Raw genomic sequence first — 13,785 nt, 5'->3', positions numbered from 1 at the left:
GTGCCCTATAGGATCTTAACACTGGAAGGGTAAGATGAAAAGAAATGTATGTCCAGGATCCTGGATCTCCCATTGAGCCAGAGCCCAGTTCTAGAATGCAGGTGGTGGGAAGAGGTAATTGATAAATAGAAAAGTTAGAGACTTGGGACAGTTTGGTGTGCTTATCTTTGCTGGTAGCACACATGCAATTCAATTCCAGCAACTCTGCCTCCCTGCTAAACCTTTTTTTAATCAGGTCCTGGCTCAACTAGCTGCGTCCCATAACCACATGGTGGACTTAGGCTCACAACTCCACGTGGCCCCAAGCCTCATGATGAGGGGGGTCAAGGAGGCCTTGGGGTGGCAGAGTGATCTGCTCTCCACAGATAGGGCATCAGAGAGTCTGCACAAAGACAGGCTGGTCCTGGTCCTTGGCACACTCATCTTCCTCATCCATAAAATGGGGATAAATGATAATTCTTTCCTCACAGGACCATTAGGAGGATTAACTGGGTTAATGTATGCAACATATTTAAAACAGAGCCCGCCACATTTTCAGCATTATTTAAATATATGCTGTTAACTAATTACATTTTTATGATCTAACTTTCATTTCATTTTAGTTTTTCCAAAGCTTGCCGTTACTGAAGTATGCACTGCGACATGCCAGAGAGTAGACAATCGAATTAGGAGAAAGGTGCCTTAGCCATGTATAGGTTCTGATGGGCAGGCAGCCAGGTTCTTTGTGGCACACGCTTTCTGAGCATAAGCACTTTCTGAGTTTGTGGCTTTTCTTGCAAAAGGACTTCCTAAACCTAGTATGAGTGACTGACTTTCTAAATGACGGGACCAAACACTCCTTCCCTGAAGGCTACCGACAGCCGTGTAGGTGGACTGTGACTAACCTTTCTAGGTCTTCACGCAGGGCAGCCCCCTCCTGGTCCTTCCTCAGCATGGCTGCCTGGCACTCTGCAAGGTGGTTGCTGGTGCAGCTCAGCTTCTCTCCCATGTCTGCTTGGGTGGCCTGGCACAGGACAACAGGGAGGAGACACTCAGCTTGCAGAAGCCCATGCAACGTACCATAAAGTGACTGGTATGCCATCCACCCCATCTGGCTGGGTCACTTCTAAATGGAGGGTTGTTTTCTATTAAGTTCAAGAGGCCAAGAACCTCTGCTCTATATCTGTGGGGTCTCAACTGCAACTAGTTGTGGTAGTTGGCAGGTGGCAGGTACCAGAATTTCCAGGGTGATGTTAAAAGCAGGGGTGGCAGGGAGCAGGATTCACTTGAACAAGTCACTGCTCTGAAGACTGTGGGACCAGTGCCACCCCTGCGCCCGCCAAGTTTAGAATCACTGGCTGGCGATCACCCATAGAGATAGCCAAAGCGGACAACTTATTTCCTTTCTGTATTTGGCAGCTCCAGCCAGGTGTCCAGGGAATGGAGGGGGTCAGGTACAAACTGAGGGTGTCTACAAAGGTGAACTGAGGATGGCTTCAGCCTAAGAATTTGGAGGTATGCAGGGAGCCCTCTTAAATGGTTCAGTCAAAATCACATCAGATGTCCTCTCCCTGACAGGTCCACACCACCAAGGCCTACCTTCAGCTTCCCCACAGCTTCCTCGGCAGCCTGCAGCTGCCGGCCTTGCTCCTCAAGCTGGCCTCTGAGGTTCCTGCACTCTTCGCCAGCATTCTAGAGAGGACAGGAAAGAGATCATAAAGGTAGGGTCTTTGCTCTGAGGATCCCTCAGCCCCATCACCTAAACAGATAAAACCAAGCTACCTTTCTCTTTTTCCAGGCAAACTGGCTCCTCAGTGAGCCTTGGGCTTATTAATAACGAAACACTTTCAAGCTTACTAGGAAAAGAGACTTAGCCTGGTCCCCAAATTTAGAACTTAATTTCTGCAAGGGAAAAAGTTGGCTATGAGCCACAAGGAGTTTCACGGGTGGAGTGGCACTGGGTGCGGAGGCACACCTCTGGTGGTGTGGTGGAGCTGCCTGAGAGAGGACGATTAGGAGTAGCCTGAGAGTACACAGACCTTGATGCAGGCAGATTAGTGGCGAGCCCTAGAAATCAAAGTCCCAGGCCACTCTGCCTGTCTTCACTTGTAACCATCTTTAACTCCTCATCTTTGCGCACTATCAAAGGCACACAGTAACTGCTCATCTCACTAACTTGTCTGTTCCAAGGGCCTTGTAAAACTAAGTGAGTTGGTTCCCTACCCTGCACCTGCTGTCAGGAGAGCACCTGATGGGGTTGGTTATTCACTAAGAACCCAGAGACAGGACGTAAGCAGCTGTGAACTGCTGGCTCACTGCAGGGGTTTTGGAGGCTAAGTCAGGGCTCTCACACTCACATGCCCAGAGGAGCTGGGCAAGTACAGAAACGAATGTAAGGAAAAGTCCAGAGGATGCGTGCCTCCTTTAAAGTGGGCAGCCACCCTCAGGCTCCTGCTGACTATCTTCAGCTGCCACAGGGAGCGGGTGGGGTGAGGACGCAGGCTTTCAGATCTTCTGAGGTTTCAAAAGAAGCCCTCAAACTGTATTTGTAAACACTCTGCTCTTTCAATGTTGGCTACTAATTTTAAAAACTTCTGTGTGGGCTAATCTTGTTTGCAATGGTCTTGAGTTTAGACTTCTGGGCTAAGGCATCACTCCCAATATTCTGTCTTAACGTGTTTCCTCAGAGAAAAAGATGCTACTGTGAGTTGTGATGGCAGGACAGGACCATGAGGTGTATGCCTGCATCCACAGTACATTCTCCAGCCATCACCTGCCTCATGGCTGAAGGTGCATCATCCTTCCATGGACCCACCAGGCCTGCTCAGGGAGATGGGTAGAGCTCAAGTGGTTGAAGCTAGTATTACCTTAAGTCTGCTCTGGTAGTCCATGATTTCAGCACTCAGCTGGAACTTGAGGGTGTCAAGCTCCTGGTGTGCAGCATCCTGGAGGCTCTGGGCCCGCTGCTCGGCCTGGGCGAGCTGGGCCTGCAGGCCAGGCAGTGAGCTGGCTGCTGTCTTGGCCGCCTTCAGCTTCTCCTGCAAGCTCTCCTTCTCTTGCTGCAGCCCAGCTACTTGGCGCTCCAGGCTCTCTCGCTCCCTTGAGGCTGCCTCTTTGGAATCCCGGAGCTCCTGGACAGCACGGGCCAGTGCCTCCTCCACCCGTTCCTTTTCCATGGTCAATGCACAAACCTGGATGCCTAGCTCGGCTGTGTCCGTGTTGGCCTGGTGCAGCTGCTCCTGGAGCTCAGAGTGCTCCAGCTGTGCTTCCTCAGAGCTGCATTTGGCCTGGGACAGCTCCTCCTGCAGGGCCCGCAGCTCCTCCTCCCTCTGCTGGGCCTCACCGGCCCTCTCCTCCTGCAGCATCCCTTCACGCTCTGAGCACTGCAGCAGCTCCTGGACATGGGCCCTGTTGAGGGCTTCATTCTGTTCCTTTAGCTGCTGCACAAGTGTCTTGTGCTCGCTCAGGACTGCCTCAGCCATGCTCAGCTGGCTCTGCACCTTGTCCCGGTCATCCAGAGCTGCCCGCATCTTAGCCTGCAGGTCCACCACCTGAGCCTGCAGCCGCTGGGCCTCCCCCTGATGGACTTCCAGCTGCGCCTGAGACACAGCCAGCTGCGCAGCCAGCTCACGGGCTTCACTGTCGGGGAGTGGGCTAACTCCCTGCTGGCATTTCTCTGCTGTGAGGACCTCGATCAGCTGGGTCTGCTGGTGGCACTGGCTCTCGAGAGCCCTAAACTCTCTGTGCCGGGCCTCTGCCAGTTGCCGGCACTGCTCCACCTCCTCCCGCAGCTGCTGGCACTCACCCTCCTTGCTCTGCAGAGCGGCCTCCTTCTCTGCCACCTGGGCTTTCATGGCCTTCTTGGCCTTCCTTACAGCCAGCAAGCTTGCCTCCATCTGCTCGCCCAAGTGCCGGATGCTGGCCTGCTCCGCCTCCAGGGAGGCCAAGGAGCCCTGGATGGCTGCTTCCCGCTGCTGCAAAGCCTGGTAATCGGCCTGCAGGGCCTGCAGCTTGCCCTCCAGGAGCTGGTTACGCCCAACCACATTCTGTAGCTCCTTCTCTAGCTCCCTGTTGGCCTGCTGGAGCTCTGCCTCCTGGCTGCCCTCCTGCACCTTGGTATCGTCTAACTGTGCCCCCTGCAGGCTCCTCTGCTCCTCCTCCGGCTTCCCACAGGCCACTTGCAGAGGGGAGTTCACAGGGACCAGGGTCTCATTCTTCTCATCTGCCACTGGCAGTTCTGGGCCGGGCTGCCCAGCAAGCCGCTCCAGCACACCCACCTTCTGGCTGAGGCGGTCTTTGTCCTGGATGAGCTGCTTCTTCTGTTCCTCCAGGTCACTCACATGTTGGTTCACCTGTGCCAGCTGGGTCTCCAGGAACTGCAGCTGCCGGGTCAGAGATGTTACCTCCTGCTCCAGCAGCTCCTTCTCCTCCTGTCGCTGTTTCTCCTCCCGTCGCAACTCTGCTAGCTCCTCCTCCCGGGCGCTCGAGTGGGCCAGCAACTCCTGCAGCCGTCGCCAGAGCTGGTCTGCCTCCTGTCCCTTCCCAGACAACTCCTCCTGGAGTGGGGCCACCTCCTTCACCAGGCGCTCCAGGTTGGCCTGGGCGTCCTCTTTCAGCTGCAGCTCCTTGGCCAGCTGCTCCAGCTGGGCACTCTGCTGCCTGTTGACCTCTTCAACCTTGGTTCTCTCCCTTTCCAGGGCTCGAAGCTTCTCCTGTAGCTCCTGGATCTCCCGAGCCGCATCACTGGGAATGGGTTCTTGCTGGCCCTTTGTGTCTGGTGCCGCATCAGCCTTCTGCTGAGCCATAGCCAGCCAGTCTGGGATGCTGGCTAAATGCTGGTTCCTCTTGCCCAGTGAATCCCGTGTGGCCTCAAGCTCCTGTGCCAAGGGCTGCAGCAGGGACTCCAGCTGCCGCAGGGCTGTGTGGTAGTCCTCCTTTTCTGCTGCTCCTAGCTCCAGGGCCTGCAGGCACGTCTGTAGCTCCTTCACAGTGTTCTGGGTGGCCTGGGTTACCTCCCTCTGCTTCTGGAGCTCAGCCACCAAGCAAGTGAGGCGAACATTGTCCTCTGCTGCAGTGCGCCCTCTCTCCCTCTCTGTCTGCAGTTGCTCCCCTTGCAGGCTGACAGCTGCCCTCAGCTCCTGGTTCTCTCTGTCCAGCTGCTGCATGCGCTCCTGCAGCTGCTTTTCCCGCACCTCCAACTGGTCCAGCTCTAGCCGCATTTCATCAAAGCCCTCCAATGCCTCATTGTTTAGGGGACTGTTAAGGTCAAAATTGGATGCCATCTCTTGAGTCTGGGAGAAAAACACAAAAGACATGTGTGGCTGAAGCTACATGGTTACTCAGAAAACCTTTAGAGTTTAATGAGAGCAGAGGTAAAAATACAGGCATTAGCTGCCCTAAGGTTAGTCTAAAGAACTATTCAAAAGACTAGAAGAATCCCTTTGCTCAAAGCATCTACCACACATTTGGCAGCAAACTGCAAAGACATGAAGTCACCCATGTGAGCTCCACTAAGATACAGACTTGCATTTCCCATCCAGCCCCCTTCAGCTTGATTCCCTTAATGGACATTGTCTCTGAGAAAAATTCAATTATATCTAAGCTGTTGTTTATTCATTGTGCCATACCCATACCTGTAACTCCTAGCATGATTAAGCCACAAAATAAGGTAAAAGATTAATCTTTTGTTTAATTGTTCCTTATATTGATCGTTTTAATTTTTTTATTGCTGATCAGTTTCCATAGAACTATATACAGCTGTGATATATTCACATTTCTAAAAAAATTAACAAAGTGTCCCACCTACTAACATTGACTGAGCCCTCACATATGTCAAGCCCTTAAGCAATTAACATATGCTTAAGAACCGTACACGCACTCCCTCATTTATGAGCTAGAGTGATTTTTATTATCACCATCCTGTGGATGAGAGAGCTGAAGGTCAAGTAATTTCCCCTTGGTCATAGCTGGTAGGTGAAAGTCAAGATTTGACTCTGTCACTTTGGTGCTAAACTGCTTTTTAAAAAAAATACTTTAAAATCATTTAAGAGAATTTAATTTTAAGAGAGCCTAGATTCTATTTGGTTGAAAAACCCAGACTCCAGGGAATAGTGGCTATAACTGAGTGGTTCTTCCAGCTGTGGCTGGAAGAACAGGTGTCTGAGAACATCACCCTTGAGTTGCTAGGGGCAAGGACATACCCTGGTAGAAACTACAGTAAGATAATTCCCAGCCTTCCTGGCCTTACCTGCAGGTAGGTGCTCATCAAACTGCTCATGCTGGAGCTGCGGCTAGGGGGTTTCCATAGGTAAGCAGAAGAGCCAGTGGCCAGCGTCCTCCTGTGGGGCCACAAAACAGATATACCTGTATTCAGAGCAGGAAACATACACACATGGAGCCCTTGCTGGTCACGAGGCAACCACATGGTGGTAGGGGACTGCCTTCCCAGGTAGAATGTAAGGAAGTCAAACCCAACAGATTCCACCAAGGAGCACAGCTACACTGGTCTGTACCAGACGAATTCCATGGCTAGAGTTTTATTATCATGGCTTTCTTCCCACTGCCAAAAAAGAATTAAGTGAACATGTATTTTCCAATTTTTGGTTTAAATTTTTCTTGGGCTTTTGGTGCCTCCCTCAGTCTGTCGGCCAGTGAGGAACAAGCAGCAGTCAGTTTGCTAAGTAAGAGTCACACTGTGCTTGTGGGGCCAGCTGCCGCTCTGCATGACACAGCAACAGGGGGGAGGCCTGCTTCTAGGTCACATAACCAGGCCGGACAGTGCAGATACAGAGCATTTCCCTCATTGCAGAAAGTTCCTTTGGATGGCATTGGTTTAGAAATACAAAGGCTTGTGTGATAACTCTCATTTAGCAGGAACACTGGAAACTAAACATATTTTTCACTTCATCAGAATCATCTCCTCAATCTAAAACTATTGTGTTTTCAAACTTAGTCTCCACAACCCAGCAATTGATCTTTGTAGTATCTTCCCTGAAGGCAGTCACATATGTACATAAGGAGCTGGTGGGGATGCTCTTGGCAGCACTGTAACTGGAAAAAGGGAAACCAAACCAACTCTACATTGCTAGGGACAGAGACATAATGTGGTTTATTCACCCAGCAGAATTCTCTACACCATGGGTTGGCATTCTTTTTTTAAAAAAGGGCCAGATAGTAAATATTTTGGTCTTGTGGGCTATATGGTCTCTATCACTCAGCTGGCACTGCTAGTGTAAAAGCAGCCATGGACAATAGGTGAATAAATGGGCAAAGCTGTGTTCCACATGGCCCTGTGGGCTGTGGTTTGCCAACGCAATTCTATACCTATAGAACTCCATGTATGTATAAACAGATACAAAATCTCAAAAACAATGCAGAATGAAAACAGCAGGCTGCAAAAGAATAGATATCATATGATTCAACATGTGTAAAATTATATATATACATACACACATACACACACACACACACACACACACACACACACACACACACACAGTATTTACAAATACCCAAGTAATAGTGAAAGCGTAAGATTTGGGAATGACTACAGGGCCACTGATTACAGGGCCATGATTACGTCTGAAAGGGGAATAAAGGAGAAAGGATGGCAACTGATCGATAATATTTTATTTCTTAAAAAAAGTATCAGACATAACTAAACCTCCCCACAAGAGCCAGCCTGAAGGGGCTCCCACTGGGATAACTGGATAAATGGGATAATTTAAGCTTCAAAATAAATAATGTCAGTAACAGAATGTACTGGACTGTATTGAATAAAATAAGAATCCACGAGTCAATACTGGTGTAAATGAATAAATGGGGAAAAAGGAAAAGATATTCCTCACAGAAGAACGCCAACTAACAATGTAAAAGGAACAATGGAGTTAGAAAATCACTCTGGTAATGATGATGGTAGTAACTGCTTCAGGCAAGAATTATCAAATAGTATTAAAACTAATACATGACAGATTTAAGAGAAAAAAGGATAATAATGTAATTTCAGTGTGTCTTCCCATAAGATACATATTCATTACAAAGGGAGAAATAGTAACTTTTGAAGAAACCTGCCAAGTCCTGCCTTACCCAGATGACTAGGGTTAACTTCATTAGCAAATCAACGTTGTGTGCCTCCAGATACAGCGTGCTGACAAGGACACAACATCTGAGGTATTCCTGCCAAAAATGCTTAACCTAAATCCAACAATGAGGAAACATCAGACAAACTCAAACTAAGGAACATTTTACAAAGTAACTGGCCTGTATTTTTCAAAAATGTCAATGTTATGAAAGACAAAGACTGAAAAACCCTTCCAAATTAAAGGGGACTAAAGAGGCTTAGCAATTAATGAATTAACAATTAACATGTGATCTGAGATTAGATCTTAGATTATGAGAGACATTATTGAGATAATTTGTAAAATTTGAATGAGGTCTGTAGATGAGATAGCAGTATTGTATCAACGTTAATTTTCTGATTTTAATAACTGTACTGAGTCATAGAAGAGGATGTCCTTTGATTTTAGGAAATATACAATTAAGTACTTAAGAGAAATGAGGATCAAGTCTGTAATTTACTCTCAAAAGGCTTAGGAAATAAATCAACATGTAAATAGAAAAAAGATAAACAATTATAGTAAAATATCAATAACTACAGAATCAGGATGAAGGACAGATGAGTACTTTGAGTACTTTGTACTATTTTTGCAACTTTTCTATAATTCTGAAATGATTTCAAAACGCAAAAGTTTTAAAAAGAATATCTGGGTCGGGCATGATGGCTCACACCTGTAACCCCAGCAGTTTGGAAGGCCAAGATAGGAGGACTGCTTGGGCCCAGGAATTCAAACCAGCCTGGGAAAAATGGCAAGACTCCATCTCTACAAAAAATTAAAAAAGGACATCTGAATACGGCAAAATGTAAGCTATTAAATCCTGGTGGTTTTCATGTGACTAACATATTCACTACTTTTCTCTATATGTGAAGTGTCGCCTAATAAAAAATACAAATGTTAAATTTTAAAAGCCTTATTAACAGAAAACAAAACAAAACAAAGAATGCTGGACTTGAGTTCAACCCGTCAGGTGTCCCAGGCCTGCTGCCCACCAGCTGGGTGACTTTGTCAAGTCCCCTGATCCTCTGAGCCTATTCCTCACACTTCCTTCCTGGAGCTGATGTAAGGACTCTGGTGAGGGTGATATGTGAGTGCCGCATTGGTGTAAGATATGGCTGGTTTGATGGTCTCAAAAAAGAAAAAAAGAAGAAACAAAAATGCAGCAACCTTTCCTGCAACACTTAGGTGGACAAGCTGTGGCTTCCACTCCCTCTCCTACTGCTTAGGAGGCTTTTGTAATGCTCAGTAAGAATAGGCAGGGGAAAAGGCCACTCCTCCCCGAATGCCCATAACAACAAGTGCCTTAAACAAAATTTAAAGCCTTGGGTTTTGCAATATGCATCTCCACTGACTCATGCCCTGGCCCATCAGATTGGTTTAAGGTTGGAGCCTTCAGATGTTATTGTTAGTCATGATTCAAAAAAGTCTGTAAAAGGAGCTGGTATAAGAGTTGAACAGTTTTATGTAATTTACTGAGCAAGCAAAATTGCTTTGAGTAGACCGATGGCAATCTTCAAAACTTCAAAATGTCTCTTTCCCTGTCTTTTAAACCAAGCAATCCTTCAAAGTACCTGGCAAATGTTGGCCAGGCAGCATCCAAGTCATAGCCCCTCGATGCCAGGTCAAATTGAACCTCAGTCAGTTCATAGAGTTGACCCACAATGTCCGAGCTCAGCTTTGGCTGCAGAAAGGGGCTTCTTGCATAGTACCAGTCACTGCAGAAAAACATAAGATATGTCAATTATAAGAGTAATAACAATAAAGAAAGAGTGATTTAATCAGTCCTCGCAGTGTGGCTCTGCCTCATCGAATTCCAACTCAGGTTACTAAATTAAAAGACACAGGCACACAAACCAATTTCACTTTCACAGTAGAAGCACCTAACTCTCAAATAAGCTTGCTCTTCTTCAAAGAAATTACTGTAATGATCTGGATTCTTATTCATTTATTATATATATCATATCTACTTCTCAAAAAGGATATGGGAAACCTTAAATGTCAATTACTTGCCAAGAAAGGGCTATTGTAGGAGAAGGAAAACTTCCTTTTTGAAAGATTACCTTCTATTCCATTTTCAGAGCTAAATATGGGACACTAAACTCACTGCTAATTTAGATACCAGTTTAAGAGCCAAGGAACAAACTATTCAGAAATGTTTCAGCACCATAAGGCAGGGTGAGAAAAAAAATAAAATAAATGTTATCTGCATTTTGAGGTAGCAGTTGTTTCATTTCAGGCAATGTAACAAGAATTTTTAAAATATGGGTCTCAGCATGGTTGCTCATGCCTGTAATCCAAACACTTTGGGAAGCTGAGGCAGGAGGACAGCTTGAGCCTAGGAGTTCAAGGCCAGAGTGGGCAACAGATCCCATCTCTATCAAAAAAAATAAAAAAATAGCTGAGCATCGTGGCATGCACCTGTAGTCTCAGCTTCTCAAGAGCCTGAGGCAGGAGGACTGCTTGATCCCAGGAGGTAGAGGGTACAGTGAGCCATAATCGTGCCACTGTACTCGTCTGTGTGACAGGGTAAGACCCTCTTCCCCCTACTAGCCACCCACCCCCAAAAATGAAAAAGATGGCTGGGCATAGTGGCTTACACCTGTAATCCTAGCACTTTGGGAGGCCTAGGCAGGGAGCTCACTTGAGCCCAGGAATTTTGAGACCAGGCTGGGCAACATAGTGAGACCCTGTCTCTACAAGAAGTAAAAAATTGGCCAGGCACAGTGGTGAATGCCTATAGTCCCAGCTACTCGGAGGCTGAGGTAAGAAGATCACTTGAGCCCAGCAGCTTGAGGTTACAGTGTGCTATGATAGTGCCACTGCACTCTCGCCTGTGCAAAAAAGTGAGACATTATTGTCTGTGAACTGTGATTAAGTTGTTTATGCATCTTCACCAAATATCTAAAACAAAATAACCTTCAAATCAAATATGCAAACTTTTTGAACTCATGTCAAATCACAAGGCCTGTCACATGCATGAGAAATACAAGTACATCTCTGTGCAAATCAATCTTTAAGGTGACATAATGAAACAAAAGGTTTTCCCTTTGTAGTTTTTTTAGATTCAAAAGCGATTTCTTTGAATACTCCCAGGGAGTATTCAAACGGAAAGAGGCCAGTCAAGAGATGCTGGAAAACCCAAAGAAGTTTAGTTGACTGGTACCTGATTTGCAGCTTCTAAGCTGACACCCATTCTCCCCTTTATAGACTCAATCCCTGCCTCTCTCCTTCCATCTTCCCTGCTGAGGCTTCAGCACTACCTGCTCAAAGGCTGACCACTCACCTGACCTGTGCTCTGCAGCAGTGGCTCCCAGTTCTGACTGCCCACCACAGTCTCCAGGGAGTACAGATACCCCAGTGGGTGTTCATTTGGTATGCCAGGTGAGGACTCAGACACAGTAGTGTTAAAAACCCCACAGGTGATTCTGCTGAGAGGCTGAGGCTGTAAACTACCTGTCCAGTAGTGCTGGCACCAAGGACATGCCATCCACCAGGGAAAACGCCTGGTATCAGGAGTTAAGAGGGCAACGAGTGAGGCCTAGAGAAAAGCATTAAGCCCTGCCGAGCCTCACTTACCTATAAAAACTCAGTGCTACCTGCCCACATGTGTCAAGGACTTTGGGAGGAGGGGTGGAAGACAATGACAGATGTGGAAGGAGTCCGCAGGTGTCACGGGGGACACAAATGAGCACTGCTGTTACAGTATTATTATTGAAAAATTATCATCATTATTATTAATGAACTTCAGTTCATTTCTGCATGGGATGGTGCTAAACCTCAGCCATGTCCTGTATTTACCTGGTCACTTTGGCGTTCATGAAGCACTGCTGTAAGGTGTCTGCCAACCTCTGGTGCACCAAGGAGTAGCGAATAAATGCTCTTCCTTTCCCCAAGGATGTTCGGAGCTGGAAAAGGCAGATCACATAAAGCCAAAGAGCTGTTAGCCTAACTCCAAATACAGACCTGGTCTCATAAATGGCTTGTGAAAACCAGATACATGGCAGAAAATGTCACCCAATTCTACCCTATACATTGTCCTTCAAAGGACACAACACATTTGATACTAGCATTCAAATGCTATATCGAGAGAAAGGCTTGAAGTGGCTTGAACTACTTGCAGGCCTTCATCTAAGAATAATCTGCAGACTCCAGCAAACTTATCAAGGAAGATATAATAACGAGAGGCTTGGAAACATCTGTGGATTCTATTGGAATGTCACTTTCTCTCCTCTGCTCTATCAGAATCTCTGGGTTTGGAGTCAGAAAACCAAGTAAAACTCAGTTCTATTTTAGAGTAAAACCTAGAGGTAGGTAAATGAAAGGTTTCTCTCATCAGAAGTTAGCTTGAGAAGGAAGAGATGGTCTCAGCTCAGCTAATGCTGCTTTGTTTTTAAGGTACTGGGGGAAGAGGTGCAGGGTAAGGGCCTAAAGGGCTTGGCCGATGCATGTGCAGAAGGTGCGTGCGTGAGTGCAGGGGACCTGTAAAAAGTCTTGCTGGCCATGTAACTGCCTCATCTGTGTTCCGTGAAACCATCAGTAACATCCACAAGTCTGCCAATGCTTTCCTGGTTGGATTTCCTGCTCTTTTCCAGATATGCCAAATCACTACATGGAGTCAGAAGGAGCCCAGAGTGAGACCAGGGGTGTCTCTAGGCAGCTCAATCACACTGTGCTAAGGACAAGATGGATATGGGTCTGTCTCACAAGTTTGGCATGGATGGCATAGGAAGGCCCAGGTGCAGGCCTGCCTTCAAAACCTCTCCCCATAGAGCCTATACCTAAAAACCAATTTGGAAGAGAAGACGTGACTGGAACTGTTTTGAGGCTTAAATTCACCACTCAAAAGCTTGTTGTGACGGAGATGGGATATGTTGGTCAAAGACTCTGCCATGAGTCTGCAAAGCAGGGCTCTGCCAGCTGGGAGCATACAGTGGTCAAGGCAGATAGAATAAAGGGGACAGCCACAGAAGACACGTGGACAAGTCTGCAAATTAGGATTCATATTCCTGATAGGTCAGCCCAGAAGCTCAAGAAAGCAGGCAGGAATTCAAAACCTCTTGACCTACCACATGCACCTGCTCTGTCAGGGTCTGGCTCTGGGTAGGGTAAGCTGGGACCAATATCCTCCCCACCCCTTCAAAAGTCAGAAATATTTAAAGTATGTATATGTGGTGTGGGAAGGGATAGCAGTGGTTTGCCAAAGAGGGTTCCAATACCCCATACTATTCAGATTGTAATTCTGACACTATACTGCATCAGGAAACACTCAAGGGGGTAAACATCCTGGTGTATAGCACCTTTTAGTTCAGAGCTAAATATTTCCCAACACAATGGGGTAAACATCCTGGTACATAGCACCTTTTAGCTCAGAGCTATATGTCTTCTTACTGCTGACTCAAGGAAATGATACCATAGTACATGGTTTTTAAAAATAAAAAGGTACTGGCTGGGCGTGGTGGCTCACACCTGCAATCCCAGCACTTTGGGAGGCCGAGGCAGATGGGTCACGAGGTTGAGAGATCAAGACCTGGCCAACCTGGTGAAACCCCTGTCTCTACAAAAAAAAAAAAAAATTAGCTGGGAGTGGTGGCAGGTACCTGTGGTCCCAGCTACTTGGGAGGCTGAGGCAGGGGAATCGCTTGAACCTGGATGGTGGAGGTTGCAGTATGCTGAGATTGTGCCACTGCACTCA

General features: G+C 47.0%; 1 protein-coding gene across 3 annotated transcripts in view; it reads right to left on the bottom strand.

The window, feature by feature from the left end:
* Positions 1–13,785, bottom strand: part of FYCO1 (FYVE and coiled-coil domain autophagy adaptor 1) — a 70,425-nt gene that overhangs the window by 38,362 nt on the left and 18,278 nt on the right. For all 3 annotated transcript variants that reach the window (XM_017521882.2, XM_017521898.2, XM_017521890.2), the window contains 6 exons: positions 11,892–11,998; positions 9,665–9,808; positions 6,227–6,317; positions 2,847–5,270; positions 1,579–1,671; positions 885–1,003 (listed from right to left, as the gene is read on the bottom strand). In XM_017521882.2, coding sequence (XP_017377371.1) covers positions 885–1,003; positions 1,579–1,671; positions 2,847–5,270; positions 6,227–6,317; positions 9,665–9,808; positions 11,892–11,998 — 2,978 coding nt within the window. The remainder of the gene's footprint in view (positions 1–884; positions 1,004–1,578; positions 1,672–2,846; positions 5,271–6,226; positions 6,318–9,664; positions 9,809–11,891; positions 11,999–13,785) is intronic.

This window comes from Cebus imitator, unplaced genomic scaffold (assembly GCF_001604975.1).
Source record: "Cebus imitator isolate Cc_AM_T3 unplaced genomic scaffold, Cebus_imitator-1.0 Scaffold0, whole genome shotgun sequence".
Classification (NCBI taxonomy): Eukaryota; Metazoa; Chordata; class Mammalia; order Primates; family Cebidae; genus Cebus; species Cebus imitator.
The sequence above is the reverse complement of the archived record's forward strand: the minus strand, read 5'-3'. Positions and strand labels throughout refer to the sequence as shown.